At 48.0% G+C, this 18,822-nt stretch overlaps 1 protein-coding gene across 2 annotated transcripts in view; it reads right to left on the bottom strand.

Annotated features, from left to right (window-relative positions):
- IGDCC4 (immunoglobulin superfamily DCC subclass member 4) overlaps positions 1-14,498 on the bottom strand; it is a 106,970-nt gene extending 92,472 nt beyond the window's left edge. For both annotated transcript variants that reach the window (XM_085308582.1, XM_085308583.1), the window contains exon 1: positions 14,181-14,498. In XM_085308582.1, coding sequence (XP_085164708.1) covers positions 14,181-14,286 — 106 coding nt within the window. In that variant the 5' untranslated portion in view covers positions 14,287-14,498. The remainder of the gene's footprint in view (positions 1-14,180) is intronic.
- Between the last annotated feature and the right edge of the window lie 4,324 nt (positions 14,499-18,822).

Raw genomic sequence — 18,822 nt, 5'->3', positions numbered from 1 at the left:
CTACAGCCATGCACAGAAAGAAACAGCATTTGCTGAGCTTCTGCGCCAGCTCAGCCTGCCACAGGACCAAATCTGCCCATGAACCTGCTAACAGGACAGTTTTGAAAGATGACGCTGAGCCCTACACCAATAGCCGAGAGAGAAGACCAGAGAAAACAGCTTTTACAGATTCCTTGCTGATTAGACACCTGCAGTATTTGTGGAACAAGCTACTATCCTCAATGCTTTTTGGCTGTGATCTTGCCTGTTCCCATGGAGTAAGGGCACTATGGAGACCCAAAGAAGATCTAAGAAAAAGTGTTGAGGATGGAATATATTTAAATATTTCTGAATTGTTGAATACCTTAAAGGTCTTAATCAAAGATTTTTCTCATCCCTCTGCTTTCTACAGATGATCAAGGTATCAAATACACCTGGACTCCTCTTCCTTGTCTTCTTGCTACACAGAGCTTACTCTTAATTAGAWTTTATCTGCCTCAGAAATGGACTTCCATACACAAGAAACATACAGACACCTCGTTAAGCCATAAAGATATGAATAGAGAGAGTCAGTATCTCAACTGTCTTTTCATAACAGCTAGTGGAAGATTCATTGTATCTGAGCATAAATAAGTAAGTCTCCAGCACAGTCTCTGAGGTGGTGTGCAAATGCATGGCTGTCCCTCACTGCCCACACACATTTCCCTTAGGCTTATTTCATTTTGCCCACAACCTTTGCAGTTATAAGGCTCACGTGCACCAAATTAGCTATTCAACAACCAGACAGTCCATCCATAGAGAGAGTGGCTAACAAAAAGGATCAATCTCTGCAGCAGCAGCAAGACACTGAAGTTCAGAGGACCTCTCTGAGGCACCACCCAGCATCTTCCACCCAGGGTGGAGGGAAGCCCAACAGGCCAAGGCATAGCAAAGTCCATACTGCCGCCCAGCTTGACACAGAAGAGCGTTGTCCGCAGCTGAAGGGGAAAACAAAGCTGTCCACCTCTGTAGCTCTGCCTCTAAGTCTCCCAAAAGAGGACCAAAACTGCACTCTCTTGGGAACAACCCTCTTGGTTTTGTTCCTAAAGTTAGTTTATGAAAATGCTTCATGCAGCCTCAGCAAACATCTCCTCTTCCCCTCCTGGTCGTCTCTGCCCAGCTCTTGTCACAATCCATCAGCAGCCCCTGTCAAAGCTGTGCCCCATCCAGTTGTTCACTTCCAGAGACACCCTCGGGCTATGCTAATGGAGTCTGCAAGCTCAGGATGTGTTCCKTAGTTCACTGCCCCCAAGCCACAGCTCCTTCTACTACTTACTCCCTTTCTCAAGTTCACAGTCTTCCTCTGCATCTCTCTCCTGTTAGAAGATGAATAGAGGAGAAAGGAAAAAATCCAGTTTGTCAAACCCCACATACCTGAGGATGGTGGCAATTACACGAATGCACCTAAAATTTCCTGCCTGATACTACTATTGAAAAAGTTGCATGCACACAAAACAAGCCTGAATATTCCTCAGGGACAGTAGATGATACTTGTCCAAAAGGCAGATTTCACATACATTAACCTGCATTTACAGTCTTGATGATGGGGGGGGGGGAGGGTGGAAACACACACACACAAGCAAAACAAAACCTACTCAGCCTTGCAGGCGAGGCCTTTCATGACCATCATCCAAAAAAGGCATTTACAGGACCATGGCTGGAGTCCAGAACACAGCAGTTTCTGATCCCTTCCTATTCACCCCCTTCAGTTCTTGCAGGAAAGCCCACAGCACCTGTACAGCTGGGGAACATGCACACAGCCCAAGCCAGCCGGCAAAGTCAGAACAAACCCTCTGCACAAGCCTTTTCATGACGCCTTTTTCTCCTACCTTTGTACAACTGGCACAATACCTAAGTCTCCCTGACAGCACATGGACTTCCCTGCTACTCACAGCACAAATAAGATAATTAGGCCAGAAATCTTCAAAGCTCTGCCACTGCTGCTAGTAATGAGATTCTGCAGTTCACCTGGAAATAAGAGGTCCTTTGYAGTAGTTAAAAGCCTGTGTACGAATACAACTCCTCAAGAAAAAACAGTCTTCATACAAAGAAGCCAATGATACAACATGTCTGCAGTAAAACACAAACTACAAGCAGAGAAATTGTTGTGTTCATCAGAGACAACTCTTTTACCTTGCTGTGTGTTGGCTTTCTCCTCTGCAAAAAACAGACCAAACCACATCTGTACACYTACCTGAAGAGCCATCTGCCAAGGAAACCTCAAAGAATGCTTCTGCAGGAGCGACACTTTGACACACATCCCAAGACACACTCCTTCCTCAGACTGCACTGAAAGCTTTCACAACAAAGTTCACTGGGACATATTTAAAACTGTCTGTCTGTTTTTCTTTGTTTAATGGACTTTTTAAAAGTCTCTCAATTGCTCTCAATTTCTCGACAGGCCGTGGTTCAAGTCTGCAGCATCTTCTGGACAGAATGTAAAGTGCCGTAAGACACGTCAGATACAATATTGCTGTCAAAAACAACTCAGGTTGTCTTACCAGGTACCTGAAAAGTCTACATATCTAGTGTATTTCTGCTCCTTGAGCTTTCCAGCTCTCTCTAAAATAGAAACTGTCTCACAGAACCACGGCAGCAGGATATGGGTTTGTAACTTGCCATTTCAAGAGGACAAGAACCAACTCTCACTCTCTGTATAGTTACAAAGTCACCTACACCAAGAAGAAAAGTCAGGCTCCTGCTCTTTCCCCTGCATTTCTGAGGTAATTGCACAAACCATGAATTAATGGGAAATAATGAGCCAGCACACAGGGGAAGAGAAGACAATTCACAGCAGCAACAAAGAAAACTAACAGGAAAGCACGTTTAAACAGCTCACTGCAGAGGACTGTCACTTTGAAACTGCATCGCTCCAAGAGAGGTTCCGCTTCCAGGGGAAGATGCAAGGACATCAGAGCACGCACACCACCCATGCTACATGAGAACACAACAGAAGCTTGATGGGGGCTTAGACCAGACACTAATTTTGCACACAGGGCGGACAGCATGGGCAGTCCAGGCACAGCACTGAAAGCTGTCCAGGCCCAGGCTTGTCACCCCCCACGGCATGACCTCTAGGAAGTCACAAAACCCATCGAAGCTTCTCTGCCCGGTTACAGGCTGCAGTTTGTAACCCTGGCTCCCTCCATGGGTGTGAGCTACATCTGGCTTTATCTAGGCTCGCTCTCCTTTTTGTTATCGCTTAACCCACAAAGGTACGTTATCGCTACAGCTAGCCAACCAGCCTCACCTGGACAACAGCAGATAAAAGTGAAAGTTTGGGAAGGAGACACTAAACAAGATAAAACAAAAACGCGAAACTGTAAAGTCACAGAAGCGCCCACAGCTAAACAGTGGAATGATCTTACCAAGGACTTGACCATGTCAGGACTCTGTATCCTTCTGGCATAACTTCTCATCTAGTTGAGTTTTAAAAGCCAGCATTCAACCGTAATCTGGAAACTCAACTTTCACTAGAAATGCAAAGTGAGCTCTTATGGCTCAACGACCACGTTAGCAGGAACAGCAAAACAATATCCCTATCTGTGGCTTCTGGGATGCACTGGAAGATGGGGAAGCAGGAGCAGTACTGTCTTCTGAAGATTGTTAGGACACAGCATAAGAAATCCACCCTCCCATTTCCAGATTTAAACTTATTTCTATCATAACAACAGAGAGAAAAYGACTATCACAGCCCCGATTCCAAAATCCCTTGCACTTAATTGGCTGTTTAATATTCCARCATCTACAGTGCATTTACCTACTGTCAGCATGGGTTTCTCTTCAGAGCATATAAATCTTTCCTTTTTCCTAAGCTGCAGATAGTTGAAACCTGACAGTTTGAGGACAAAGCAATAAAAGGACTGGGTCTGCTTCCAAATAGTGAAGGACACGTTGACAACTCTTCTCTACCAGAGCAGCAGAAAGCCTGTCGGAGCTGTCACACCATTCTGGGGCCTCTCCTGAACCAACAGGGACTCATCTCAGATGTGAGGCTTTTCCTTRCCTTCTCTGGACTTTTGCTTATTTCCAACAGAATACATCTAAAAGCAAGACCCCAGACTTGCATCAAGATCTGCTCAAGAATCACTCAATTTATCCCATAGTGATGAGAGCTTTTACTCCTGGGCATCAAATTGCTGGATGAGCACCACAGGTGGAGGTTGCTCTGCATCAAGGAATACAACCTCTTTTGTTAGTTAAAATAGATTTATTTCTATTAATCTGGGCTAACTACTGCTGCTCTTCTTTTAATAAGGTCCTGTGTGCCTCAGCACAGGAAAAATCCTCATCTTTATACTCAGGCAGTTTGGGGATATTTTGAGCAACTCTTTCTCTATTGTAAGGAAGAGGAAAATGATCACACAGCATCCCTTAAAATGCAACCAGCTCTCCAAAAGACACATCATCATTCTCATGTTCAGGTCAGTAACAGCCTTGCAAAATCTCCCTGACTTCATCCAACTTTTACTACTGCTGAGCAGGGATTAGCATTAATTGAGCCCACCCCATGTTAGCCAAGGATTATTTATTAGTCACCAGCCTATAATCACTTGCACTTTCCAACAGAGAACTTGTACACATCGCTCAGATAGCTGGCRGGATAATCCACATCACATTTTACATGAAATCTACGTAAAAAACACACATCCACACCCTTGTCTTCCCCCTTCCAAAATACCCAATTAGTTCAGCTTAGGAAATGCCATAAAAATTAATACTGTGAAATTTCCAGTCTAACAAGTTTCTGATGAGAAGCAAATATTTCCTATGAGGACAGATTTTTTTTAAACCCATAAACTTTAAAATATACAAACATGTAATCAGTTCTGAAGAATTTTCATTTACAGATCTGCACATACCACATACTCATCTCTATATTCACAGTACACATACACGTGTCCAGCACCGATGCCCCRTACACAGGCAGGCATAGTCACACCCACACAAGCACCTACCCAGATATATTTCCTACAGCATCTATTCCACCATCTCTACAACACAGCTGTAGTGTACTGCCCCACATCATCTGCACACCTCCACTGCTAACATACCCACACTCAGTCCCTCAGAGAGGTATTTTTAATACCCCATTTAACAAATGAAAAAATACGATGCAGAGGCCTGCCCAAAGTTACACTTAAGTCTGTGGTGCAGTTTCCTAAACACTCAGTCCTATTGTGGATCCTATTTCTGATTTTCTGATGTAATAYCCCCAGCAGCAGCACAGAAATCTGCCTCTGGAATTCCTCTATTYTGCATGTACTACTCCAGTGCTTCTGGTATTTGGATGCCTGCTCCGAAGATTAATGTCATGGTTCCAGGGGCTGTCAATAGGTCACCCAACAGAGCACAGCCTCCCCAGAAAAAGCGTGTGCACACCACTGCTGAGCAAACACAGGCCTCCGATGCCTCACTGCTGCTTCAGGGAAACTTGCTTAGAACAGCTAGGCAGAGGCAGGAGCCATTTACACTGGAAATAATGACCATGTTGTGTAGGTGAAGTGGCAAAGGGCAGAGGTATCTTCATCCATACCCTCCATCTGTATTTGAAGCATTGATGGAGTACATGGCTGAGATGTCATCTGGTAAAAGCTGCTGTAGGAGTCTAACAGTATTTTTCTATGCCAGTACAGCCGTAGTTTTGAACTGTGAGGCATGATTCCAGCTTAGAAGACAGCATTTCTCTTTAAAAAGCCATACGGAAGCTGCACACRCATGCCCCATCCTGATTTTGCCCCYGGTTTCCTGCACAGGAGAGCCCTGCTGCAAAATCAAAAACCTGCCTTGGCAACGGTTCCAATGTTCACCAAAGAGGCGCTCTCAGAGCTGAAGTTTCTCTACCTTTCCCTGTACCTGGCTCTGGTTCAATCACATCTGGAAAACCACATCCAGCACCAGCTGCCAGAGCCAAAAGGCAGCTCTCAGCTGAGCTGCAGGGGAACAGGTGCCCCTAGAGACTCCCAGGGTCCAGAACCAAAAATCAGGCTCTGAAGCCAAGGATTTGAAGCGAAGTAGCTGAGAAATTTGTTTCACTGAGCGGTACCTAGCTGCTACGGAAAGTGGGGCTTTTACTTACCCTGGTGCTAGCTATGGAAAGCTAAGATTAAGAGACAGAAAACAACTGTAACAGCTGAAAGACTCAAGGACCTCCACATACTCAGCTTAGTAAAGGGGAGACTCGATCTCAGTCTGCACATGCACTCACAGGGAGGAGGGACACTTGATAACAAAAAGTTTTTCATACTAGTAGACAAAGATACAACTATAAAACACAGCTAGGTTAATCTAGACTGAACACAAATGCACACTGCTGAGTGAGGATATCAAAGCAGCTTACTGARGGGCTGTGATGGACAAGAATTCACAAGACATTTTTAAACCAGAAGTGTGTGTTTCTCCTAAAGAGATGCTCTTGTTCAAGCACAGCCATTGAAACCAAAGCAAGAAACAGAGTCAGATTCCTACAGCCTGCTGCAGCCAGGAAGGCAGCGCAACCACCCTAACCTTAAACCTATGAATCTACCCAAGTGCCCTGACTGGTATTAAAAAAAATAATAACAAATGAAAAATAAAAAAAAAAGCAAAAAGAATTATTTGACAGCTCAGCCTCATGCCCAGATGCTGAAGTGTTACTGAAGCCTTTCACTCCGCACTTAACTCCCTCTGATGCTAAAGAGAAAATTCTGGCAGCAGCCACAAGCATTAACTAAATGGGAAACTATTCTCTGCCAGCAGCTGGGAGAAACTTCCTTCTTTCCCCACTTTGTACGTAAAGAAAACCCCACAATAGTACTCGAGGTAATGCTGCTAGCCAGATTTTTAGCTGACAGACTCTTGAAGAAAGCCTCCAGATATCAAGCCTGCTCCTAAGGACCCTCTGCAGGAGGATGACATTTGACTTCAGGAACGTAAGGATCATCCCCTCCAGGAAAGCCCACTTTGCTTTCTGCAGAGAGAAAAAAAGAGTAAAATGGGAAATAAATAAGTTGGATTTATTGTGACCTAAGAAAAACAGGACTAAGTAATTTTGATCAATATTTTGATTTCTCTAACAAAAGCTGCAATCAGCACTGACATAAACAAATAGTTAGCAAACTGAGAGTCGGGGGAAAATCAAACCAGAGTTTCAAAACCCTTATCTTTCTATCACAACAATTGCCACCAATGACAGTAATTTGCATGSCTAATAAGCAGTATTATGTTTACAAAATCATTCTTGGGAAGGAGGAATCTAAACAATTTTTGCCAATCCAGCAAAGGAATTATTGGATCAGATGCTAGGCTTCTTTTCCCCTTTTATCCTGTGTGTGTATTTTGCCAAGACGCTTTGCTACGCACTAATGCATGGGGCCTTTGCAAGTGCTCCACAATTACTTGCCACATTCTCTAGATTCTCAAGTCTTTGCCAGAAGTGGAACTGGTAGGGCATGGAAACGAGCTGCAATTGGCCCCATCTCTTTGGGTCATTACAGCTAAGAGAAAGACTAAGTTTGTTACCATCTTTAAGCAGCACTGGTATTTCCAAAAAGGTAAGAATGTGTCACATCTGCATACAAGGGTCATGCTGAAGTTTTTCACTAGATAATCTCAAAAAATAAATAGATAAATAAATAAATAGATAAAGGAGAGGGGGGAAGAGAGAGAAAAAAATAGAAAATAGGGACAAAGATTTCCAGAGAAAAACAAAAGCCTTCTCAGTTTCGTTAACAACAAATCAATAAATACTTGACTAGTTTTCTTTTAATAACACACACAATTCCACTTTTTTCTGGAAAATACATGTGCCTAATTTAGAAATTYGATTCAACTAGCAAGTTGAGAGGCAGGGAGAGAAGTCTTGCATTAAGTGCAAAACTTCTGGTTATTTTAAACTTCTTAAGCACCACTGATGCTTTTCAAAAAAAGATCTCTCAAAGTCCTGGGTGCATAAACAGCCAGGTTTTGCAAAAATCCTCAGTGGATTCACAGAGCACAGCACAGGAAATCCATCCCATTAAGTAACGACCTCTTTGGTCACACCAATGAACTTGATCATCTGTCGACAGTCAATTTGGAAACTATCAAGGATATGCATTCCCCAGTGCAGGCAGTAATACGCCAAGCAGGATCTTCTTATTGCCAATCTGCCACCAGACAGGCATCACTTCTGCATCTTGGGTTTGCTCCACTTCTGCCCCAGGTCCTGCCATCCCTGCACCCTTCCCCAGGAAGGCTCTCTTTGAGCTCCCATCAGTCTGGGCTGAGAGCAACCTCTGGGGATGCTTGCATTTCCTTAATGTGATGCTGTTCCGGAGACATCTGCGACACAAGCACTTCCCATGAGTCAAATCCCTACCAGACTCTGCAACGGATACAACTTTGCCCACCCAGCACCCAACTCCTTAAAAAGCTGACAGTGTTTCCAATCTCCTATGTCAGATGGGCTCACACCTTTAATRTTGACAACACTCCCTCAAGAAATCCACTTGACAAGGAAACTTGGAGGAAAAAATTTAAATTAAAAAATATGTAGCATAGAATAAACCAGGCTATTCAACGTCTCTAGATGTTGTTCCAGGCAACTGAGTCTAAAAYGCAGATACAGATTTTTAAATAATTTCAAAACACCTGATAATGGAGTCCCAGTGGACTACAGTWATTGCTTATCATAACAGCGATAGAGTATGTTTATCACCCACTGAGACAAACTGCACCGTATTATTCTCTGCTGGACTTTTCAGATAAAGCAGATCCACACCATAACAGTAGGACCCTATGGATTAAGAGCAGGAGAGGATCTAACTCAGAAACAGAGACAMCAAAAGGCATTGCTGGACATGGAACTGAGGAGTTCATGAAAACATGTGCAAGTGAGAAGCACCACTACCTGCATACTCATGAGCAAAGCATTTTGACATCTGCAAATGAGAAAGCATTAAATACACACAAACAAGGCTGCTGACAAGTGTTTGGGTTCTCCTCTCCATTTAGGAAAGGAAGGGCTCATTTCATGCAGATTTGATCTCAGCCCCTACACAGGCATTTGTCTTCCCTCAGGAATTTCTATCCTCAGCAGCTACCACTCTAGCAGATTGCTACCTCGCTGAAAGTAAACACTGATCTGCTCTTCCCCTCCATGCAAAGGCTCTGTTTCTCTTCAGAATGAAGAAAATTCAATGAGGTTTCAAGGATGACTTCAGCATGTTTGTACAGACGGTTAGACAAACTAGCAAGAGCTCCTCAATCCTCCCCTCCGTGCCTGGTGTGGGGTTTAGCATCTTCAGAAGGGCTCATGCAAATATAGCTCCCAAACTCTGTTTTATGAAGACAGCAGACACCGTTTGAACAGCTGTGGATCCTCACACCAAGAAGCTGTAAGTGAKAAAAGCAAAAATAGCACTTGGAGATCACCAACACGTGAAAATTTAATAAATGCAAGAAATCTACTTAGACTGACAGTGTTCTTTGTATGTTCATAGTGCACCACAGCATCTTCTGCCTAGCAGGAGCAAATGAGGAAACTGAGGCAGAGAGAGCAAGGGATCAAAGACAAGAGAAAGAGCTTGTGTCCCAGCTGCTCCAAGGGCTATCTATGTTTCTGTGTTTGGAAGATGCTCTCCCAGTCATAGAAGAAAGCAAAACAGCTACCAACCCCTGGGATGTAAATGCTGGTAAAACAATATGCTTTAAAACATGATGTTAAAGGGCTTTAAAAACTAAAATAAACAGGTGCTTTCAAGGACTTGAGAAGTGATTTCCTGCAGCTTTGTGTTTCATGACTGGATTATTCTGTCCTGTCCTAACAAGGTACAAGTTCTGTTCAAAGCTCTTCCTGTACTTGAAGTGCTTCAGATTTCTCCCCACATGGGCTTTCCAGTGTCTACAATCACGATTTCGCAGCCTCTCCTTCAGTTCATACAAAACTGGATCTCCCTTCTTTATTTAGCTGCTTGTTTTCAAAATCCCTGTAGAAACACGGGAGTTCCAAATTCTCCACAGCTCTGGTCAAGCTGGTTGTGACTGCCCAGCAGGCCCAGAAACTATTTGGAGAAAGAAAGGGAGATGGACAGACAGTATGATTACAAAAGCCTCTTTTCCTCAGAAAACGAGGCTAAAAATACTGTAGACAGTGGGTCCAGTTCCCCTCCAGAAAGCAATGAAATTGCACCAGAGTTGATTTTGGCCCAATATGTACTTGGCAAATACTGATAACAAGGATTTACTATATCCCTCCTGGACTGTAAAGCAAACATTTGCTTCCTACAGATAACAAAATGACTATGATCGCTCTGGGTTTGCAAAGGTTATGGTTCCTTCCTTCACCCAAAGCAGGCCCATGATTCTTGTTGTCTGAGCAAAAAATCCCTTATTTGCAACACCTGCCTGTTTTCCCCTAGGTACCTACTCACCCCATGCAAAGACATAGTTAGAGATGAGTTTGGGATAGATTCCAACAAAAAATTACAATGAGATTAAATATTAATTCCCATTTTAATTATATAACCATGACTAGGCTTAATGGTCAGGCAGCCATTAAACAGGAGAGAAGCACGTAAAGTGGATGAGAAGCATTTCTTGTATTGCAAATACCTGGACCCGTTCACAGGCACATGGATTTTTCCCCAGAAGACGAGCCAGCCTTTGGGAGGCCAGCTCCAAGAGATGCACAGTTCAAACCACCCAGCAATCACAGTACCAGGAGTCACACGCAGACTTCTGAGCCAGTATGGGATAGCACAGCACACCACTGGGTCAGCACCATGTCCTTGGGATATATGATCTTCTTCACCATAGCATATAAATAACTGTGTGCTAAACACTCATTGATGGATTTTATCCTCTGAACACCTCTAAGCACATACAGCTTCTCTATTTCTCTCTAAGAATGGGCCCTGAGGACACCAGAGCAGGCTCAAGGACTGGCCCAGGATCACCACAGAAACCTAAGCAAGACGTCCCACATGCCACAGCAACACCCAATCCACCAAAGCAGTTCCCAGACTCAGCTTGCTCTGGCACCCTGATGCAAATGGGACCTGTGCTGCACCGCAGAGGCTGCCTCCAGCTCCGAACCGGACTGTGAGCACACATGCAGAGAGAACCATCTCCCTTCTTCCCCAGGGACAGGCAGATTGCCAAACTTCTTTTTAAATTATTACTTGCGCCGCTTTGAAGTGGCTTGCGTACCATTAGCAATGCACACACTCCCGTACAGGGCCCCCTGCAGTAGATCAAACTTTCTACAGCTGTCAGTAGAAAGTCGGCTGCAAAAAGTGGGAGAAACATCAGAAAATCAGCTGGTTCTGCTTTACTTTAGACTTCAAGGTGGTGAAATGAGACAGCATAAAAAAAATGAAAAAAAGAAAAAAAAAAAAGAAAGAAGCTACCTCTCCATAAGAAGCTGCAGGGAAAACAAAAACATAACCAAGCCTGAGCTGTTTCTCTCAGCCTGACACATGAGAAGAGAAACAGGGAAATACCAGCCGAAACATTCTCCACTTTTAAGCAGTCTAAGCTGTCAGGGCTTTAAGACTAGCTGTCATGACAGGCACAGTACAACGGCAGCAAGCTCCCGAGCAAGAGACCTGCGCCTAGAAACACGCCATGGGCAAAACCTCACTAATGTGGTGTGAGGGAGAGTAGGGCTTCGCATAAGGACACTGTCAATGCTCCAYGGGGGCAGGAGGAGTTTCAAATAAAAATGGAAAAATTGAGGATTCGTAGAAACACCCCYTTCCTCCTCTGCTCATTCTGCCTCCTCCCAACCCACCCCACGGACGGACGAGCGACGCTGCAACTATACAGTCAACAGGGCAAGTGAAATCTGCATGCAGGTGACGTTCTGCACAGCGCAGGCTATCGCGGCGGCGGAGACGTGCGATCTCCGAACAATGGCAACGCCGGCTTCTCCAGGCAAAGGCACTCGCTGCATTGAGCACGCTGCAAGGTTATGCAGCCGAGAAGAATGCGACAGGAAGAATAAAACAAATCGGGACTAAGTTAGGTGATGTAGAAAAAGCAAATCTGTTCCCCAGCAGCAAAGGGACCTGACCACAAATCTAAATGACATGAACCCAGATAGATTTCAGCTGATCATTCAGATGGAAAGCTCAGCCCACTTCCCACTGCAACATCCCCCTGTAGAGAGCACCAAGGAAAGCAACCAGCACAACTCCCTTGCTAGAGTCAAGTGAAGGGGGGGAACCCAGAACCACAACCCATAACCCCTTCTTGCTACTGGAGGGAAAAAAGCCCTGAAGCAGGTCAGCAGAAGGCTTTCAATACACAGGATCACATCCCCCAGCTAGTGTAAACTGGCACCATTTCCATCAAGTCTACAGGGTGGAGTGGGGGAGAAGGTTTTCCAGCCTCATTCTCTCAAGTATTTCATCCCTGGAGAGGCTTGAACCTTGGATCAAAACCCATGGGCTTCAGGATCAAATGCACGCTTCTCCAAAACCATTTCAATCTCCTGCCAAATTAATCTCATATTGAAACAAGTCCATGTTTTTCTTTTCAGAATCAAACCCACCTGTTGGAAAGCACATCCACATGTACTGAGCTGCACGTTCACACACTGCACAAGCAGATGCACACGCTACCTCTTCACACCACACGTGGCCCTTTGTTATAAAACAAACAGAAAACAGTTTTTACTAGTTGCCTAATTACTTGCAAAGACAGAGAAGCCACAACCGCTAATTCCTGCAAAGCACTTGAAGTTTTCCTGTCGAAATGGATTTGCAGAATAACATCCACACCCCACCACCAGCTCTTTAAAATCATCCTCCATTACTAAACTTCAGGATCCAGCTAGCCCTTCGCTCAAACACACAGGAAACACAGCTCCCACCCATGCTACCAGATAATCTGCTGGTAGGGTCACAGCCTGCCATCCATCTAGGAAAACCCACACACACCGATAACAGCGGACCATTTACATGGACCGTTATTCACTTCTACACGCAGCCCCAGGAACACTGCACCTATATCATACGGTAACCTTAACCTTACAAAGAGCCTGCATAGCGTTCCAAAAACGCCCTGCAATCACCCACTGCATTATATTTCCCCCCCAAAAAGGCTATTTCTGAAACCAAAGGGGCTGAGCATCCTTTATGCCATTATTATATTCTGCTGAACCTGAACGAACCGCCAAAAGGAATAAAGCCGTGCAATGAAACAGGGATGACGCCTCCCCTTCGGTCTCTGGTTTAGGAGTGTCTTTTAAACAAGCGATTCTAAGGGGGACAACACGGCACACGCTTTCTGGCGCAGCTCTGCCAACCGCACACCTTTCCAGTCCTCTCTCGGAGACGCGTACAAAAGCAGACGCACGGGAAAAAGCCACGTATCCAAAGGTCCGCAACTCGGACGAACGTCGATGCAAACTTCTAGGGCAAACAGAGAAAGTCAGCGAGCCGGGGGGAGCGCGGCGAGTACGTGCGCCCGCACGGAGCCCCTTACGTAACCGCTGCAAAACGGCGAGAGGGAGCCGGCTGTTACTAATAACGGTTATTATCAGAGCGTTCGATTGATCAACCAGATCGGAGCGGACGGAAGGACGAAGTTGGGACGGGGCGGCAGGCGCCGCACCTGGGCCTGCGCCCGGGCAGCGCCGAGGCCCCGCGTGGGTCTCCCGGGGCCGGGACCCCCCTTTGGCGCCCTGGAAGCGGCCGCCAAGGAGGCGCCTCGCAGCCCTCCATCGCCCGGCGCGAGGGGACGAGACGCGGCCACGGGGCCTGAGGGGAGACTCAGACCCTCGAGGGGGGCAAACAGCACAGGGGGGCGAAAAATGGCCATGGAAAGGGGGAAAGGGCCAGTGAGGGGAAGCAAAGCGGCTACTGGGGGGAGCGAGAAATTACCACAAGGGGGGACAGCGAGGGAGGTGAAAAATGGCCTGGGGGGGGGGAGAGCAAAAAGCGGGCGCTGGCGGGGGGAGAGGGGCCAGTGAGGGGGGTGAAAGCGGCCGCTGAGGAGGCCGGAGGGACCCCGAGGAGCCCAAAAGCAGCCRGGGACAAGGGGCAGCGCATCCCGGCGCGGCGGCCGCTCGCAGCCCCAGGGGTGCGGCGGCGGCAGGTGGCGCGGCGGCCGCCCCACTCGCGACCGTGGGCTGACGGCGGCGGTGGTGGTGGTGGGGGGAAGACCCCTGCTCTCTCTCCCCCTCCCTCCTCACCCACCTTGCACGGCCAGGACGGCGAGGGCGGAGAAGCAGAGACAAAGCAGGTCCTCCAGCGCCATGTAAGCCGCGCCGGGCGCCGGGAGCAGGGGCCGCCGCGGCCGCATTTAAGAGGGGAGCGCGCTCTCCCGCCGCCCCACCGCCATCTTGTGCGAGCGCCCCAGCCCCGCGCAGTCCGCCGCGGCACGGACGCGCGGACGGAGGGAAGAAGGAGCGAGGGAGAGAAGGGGGCGAGAGAGGAGGAGGCGGCGGCGGCGGCTGTGGGGCTCTGCCTTTGTCAGCGGGGCTCGCCGCCGAGCCGAGCCGAGCCGAGCCGAGGGGGCTGCCGCCGCCCCCCCCCTCCCCGCTCCTCCTCACGCGGCTGCCGCCCGCCTCCCCGCCCGCCCTCGCCAACGGCGGGTCCAACAGGTTGCGGAGAGCCCCGGGGGCGGCGGAGCCCTTTTCCGTGAGGGAAAAGCGCTTGGAGAGAGGGACGGGGAGAGGGTTGGGGGCGTGGGGGGGGGAACAGCCCCTCTCCGCGCGGGGCCGGCGGCGCAGGGAGGGCGGCAGGTGCGGGGCCGCGCCGAGGGGCCGCCGGCGCCGCAGCGGGGGGGCCGAAAATAAATGTTTTGTGGCGATCTCTTTTTTTCTTTTTTTAATGGAGGGGGGGAGAGGTGGTCGCCATCGCCTTGCTGCTGGCGGGGGCAGAGAGCGGCTGGCCCGCGTGGGAGCTGCCCGGCGTGGGCCGCTGTGGCTCGTCAAACAGGCACAAACGGTTTGAAGACACAAATGGTTTGAAAACGCAAACGGTTTGAAGACACAAATGGTTTGAAAATGCAGACAGTTTGAAAGCATCCTGCACACATGCCCTGTCTCCCTGCATGGCCTTCGCTCCCAAGTGCAGCTCCGCTTGGCCCGCGCCGGGCGTTCGCCGGACTCCTCATGCGTGGAAAATGCGTGGCATGGGATTTTTCTTTTTTTTTGTTGTTGTTCTTTGTTTTTAAAGCAAATAAAACAACACCGTGCAACCTGTCCGTGCGTAGAGGCAGCAGGAGCGCGGTGGCGGCTGGCGCGAGCAGGTCGGCTCGGAGGCGGCCTGCGGCGGGAGAGGAGGCCGCCCGGCACCGCCCCGTGGAGCGCGCTAGCTATGCCGAATATGGGGGAAAAAAAACAAAACTTTTTTAATCCAAACGCTCCCATTTGTTATCTTGTTTAACAAAATACGCAAACATAAGTGGAACCAGAAAGGCTGCGTGGCGGGAGGCAGGTTCCCCACGCGTACAACTGCAGCGCGGTGCTCGGCGCTGCGGGTGCCGCGCGGTGCTGCGAGCCCGGCTGGCAGCCGGCTCCTCCCTGGCCAAGAGCGTTTATACGGAGGCTACAGCAAACCCTCTGGCCCTTTCTCTGCACCTATCTAAAAATCAGGCAAGTCCGGCACGATACAAATAATGAAAATTGGTGCCAGTCGGCAAAGTACGGTGCTTTCTGGCTAACGGCGCCTGGCCTGTGCTGCTTACTGAACCGGTTTGGGGTGAAAAGGAGAAGCAGGCGCTGGCCTGGAAATCGAAAGACCCAAGTCTGATTCTTGTCTTTGCTTCTTGCTTGACTTTACAATGTCRTTTAATCCTTCCATGACGCTTGTTCATCTTCCAGCATGTCAGTGGGAATAAGAATTAGACCAGCGTTTTGACAAACTTGAGCTTGCAACAGATRTGTTCCCTCTCTCACTGGGAAAAACACTTAAAAACCAGAACCTGAACTGTGAGAGTGCTGGTAAGGTGACGTGGGGCAACCGGTTCCTTTCACGCTTACAACACCTGCGTGGTGTGCGAGTGACACCCACACCTGGGCCGATGGGAGCAATGCTCCTCCTCCCCCCCCCCCCCGGGGCATTTCTGCCCCTAAACTTACAGCAAGCGAAAACCTGCTTTCTTGCGCTGCACGCTCTCCAAAGTCACTGTCCCTGTTGGCTGGGAGCGTCATCCTACCTTTCCGGAGTTGCAAACCTTCAACATTTTTGAGCTGAGAAATTGTGAATAGCAAAGAGTAGTAGCATCAGCAAGCGGCAGGTGTTTGTAGTTCAGCTTTTTCTTCCTCACTTGAGAGAGGTTATTTCTGTCCTCCAAAAACAAATTTGGTGAGACAGGTGTATGCACAGTACATCCTGCCCATCTCTCGGTTTGTATATGATCCCAGCAACACAGAGGTCATTAGGGAAATCCAGCAGAAGCCCCTATAAACTCACCTCACTCAGCAGGTGCTTTCCCCATGCAGCCAGCCTGGAGCCGAGGGGAAATCTGGAGAGGTTATGGGCCTTAGTCAAAAGACTTAAAACCAATGAAAGAAATGAAAGTTAATTCAAAATTAAGAGTGATACAATTTTAAAGCAGAATAGCTGTTTGTTTTTTTAAATCACCATGTGGATATTCCTATTCCAGACTAACATTGTTTTCTATTCTCCTTGTTTAATCCACTTCACACTGAAGAGAGTTGCTTAAATTTGGAGTAAGGCACTTTATCTGCAGACTAAGAGTGCCCCCACAGACCACTGATCAGCAACAGCAGCCAAGCGACAAATCCGCTGCTGTCAACCCCGAACGCGCCGAAGTCAGAGCGCATTGAAGCTTTCGTGCACGCTCTTACTCGAAACGGCTTTCCTTGCCGTGCCCTCCAGGCGCGGGGGTATCGCAGCGCTGCCCGAGCAGCTTGGCCGCCAGCGCACAGGCAGTCGGGGCCTGAGAGGTGTGGGACYGTGCTTAGGTTCGTCCTTCCCCAAGCAAGAATAAGCATCTTATTCCTGCCCTAACTTCTGGCGCTCTTTGATTCAAGGCAGGTCTCTGACACCGAGATTGCAGTTTTGCGATGGATTTAAGCTGTTTTAATTAGCAGAAGAGGTGCCACTGTGCTGGCCTTAGTGCTTGAATGAGCCTGGAGGAAGGGATGGAGCTGGAAACTGAACTGGCAGCAGCAACGACAAAGTCAGTGCTCTGCTCCAGCTCCTCATGCAGCCACCCAAGAGACTGTGCCAGCRCGAGAGAAACCTCGGGGATCTACAGAGAGGCACGAGGCAGCTTTCAGTGGCAGCACAAAGCTGGATCTGCTCAAACTCATCACAAAACCCACAATCTCGGCCTTCCCAGCACAGGAGTCCCTCAGGGCCCTTTACCACCAGGACCTTTTCCTTGCCAGGCTGCTTTGGGTCTGGCAGCAGCTTCACGCTAGAGGCCACGGTCGCTTCCAGACGAGGGCAGTGGCGGCGGCCTCCTGTTCTGCATGTGCGAGCAATGCCAAACAGGAGCAGCTGGTTGCGCATAATAACACGCATTGTGTAAGTGAGCAACACAATAAGCAATTTGCTCGACAACCCAGGGACATCAGGACGATTCTGTGTAACAGAGAAGAAAGAAAAAAAGAGAGAAAAAAAATGCGATGACCAAACCCTAAGGGAGCCTCACTATACTACACATTCATTTCATTRCGCTTGCTCTTATAAATATTTATTACACATACTATCTCATCACTCTTCCAGGAATGGGTGTTGTGTTATTGTTATACCCAGAGAGGGCTTTCCCTCTTCCTCTGGTGCTGCTGCAGGCAGCCGGCAGTTGCCAAAGATAGATAGGGAGCAAGAGTGTGACATTAGCTGTGGAAACCGCCACTTAAAACAGGGCTTTGGGGCAGATATTGGCAGGTGCATTGTCAGGCRGGAGAGGGATGGAAAAGACGGCAAGTAATGAGCTTTGGAAGCCTTGTGTTTCAAATACGGTGCTAACGATAGGGATTTCTGGAGCGWGGGCCCTGCCTCTCGAGCGTGGACCGCGAGTGAACAGAAACTCTTCCACTCTGTAAATCCTGCGTGGATCCAGGATGGGAGAGTTGTGATCTGCTTTTAGCTCTACCACTCATGTTGCTGCCGGGATTTCCTCTGTGCCCTGTTCCTGGCCCTCTTGGCTGATCACTGGGCCGAGTCACACAAGTGAGGATTTGCAGAGTCAAACGATAACTTGCCTTATGCAGCGAYGCCTCTGCCAATTCCTTGGTTGAGACTAGCGACTTGGGCTGAATTACTGAAGTGTAATTCGGGAAAACATGCAGAGACAGTCCAGATATAGAGTAGATTTTAGATTAAATGAATCTGTTTCACTTAAGTAAGTCTCCCTTGTTGGCATATTCATCTTTTTTTTTTCTGCATTTTGTTAACCAGCTTGTTCACTGCCAAATGTAATCAAATAAAGATCTACTAGAAACATCTCCATGTGTTACAAAGCAGCTGCATAGAGCATCACTGTCTTGTAAACATACATGACCATGAAAGACAATATTTGCTCATAAACAACATCTGTGCACGTCTCCAGCACTTACCAAGGCCCAAAAGAAGTTTTGATCCCTAAACAGTCTGAATTTTATACCCTGCTACAATGCCTACTAGCTGTGGTTGGTTTTAGGCATAAACAACACAAGGAGCATCAAGGAATACCGCACAGCCAGGGCCGCCCCCAGGAACACYGCTCAGGCTCCTTTGGAGCGGCAAACGGGATCGCGTGCCAAAAATAAAGCTCTGTTCCAAAGTTTTAGGAGACCTCGGGAGCTCGCTGCAAAGCGCCACGCTTCGAGCACGCAGCGGCTGCCCGCCGCTGGCGGCTGCCCCAGCTGTGCACAGGACG

The sequence above is a fragment of the Rhea americana genome, unplaced genomic scaffold, assembly GCF_003343005.1.
Source record: "Rhea americana isolate MKP2758 unplaced genomic scaffold, rheAme1 scaffold_28, whole genome shotgun sequence".
NCBI classification, from domain to species: domain Eukaryota; kingdom Metazoa; phylum Chordata; class Aves; order Rheiformes; family Rheidae; genus Rhea; species Rhea americana.
This window is presented reverse-complemented; position numbering and strand designations above follow the sequence as displayed.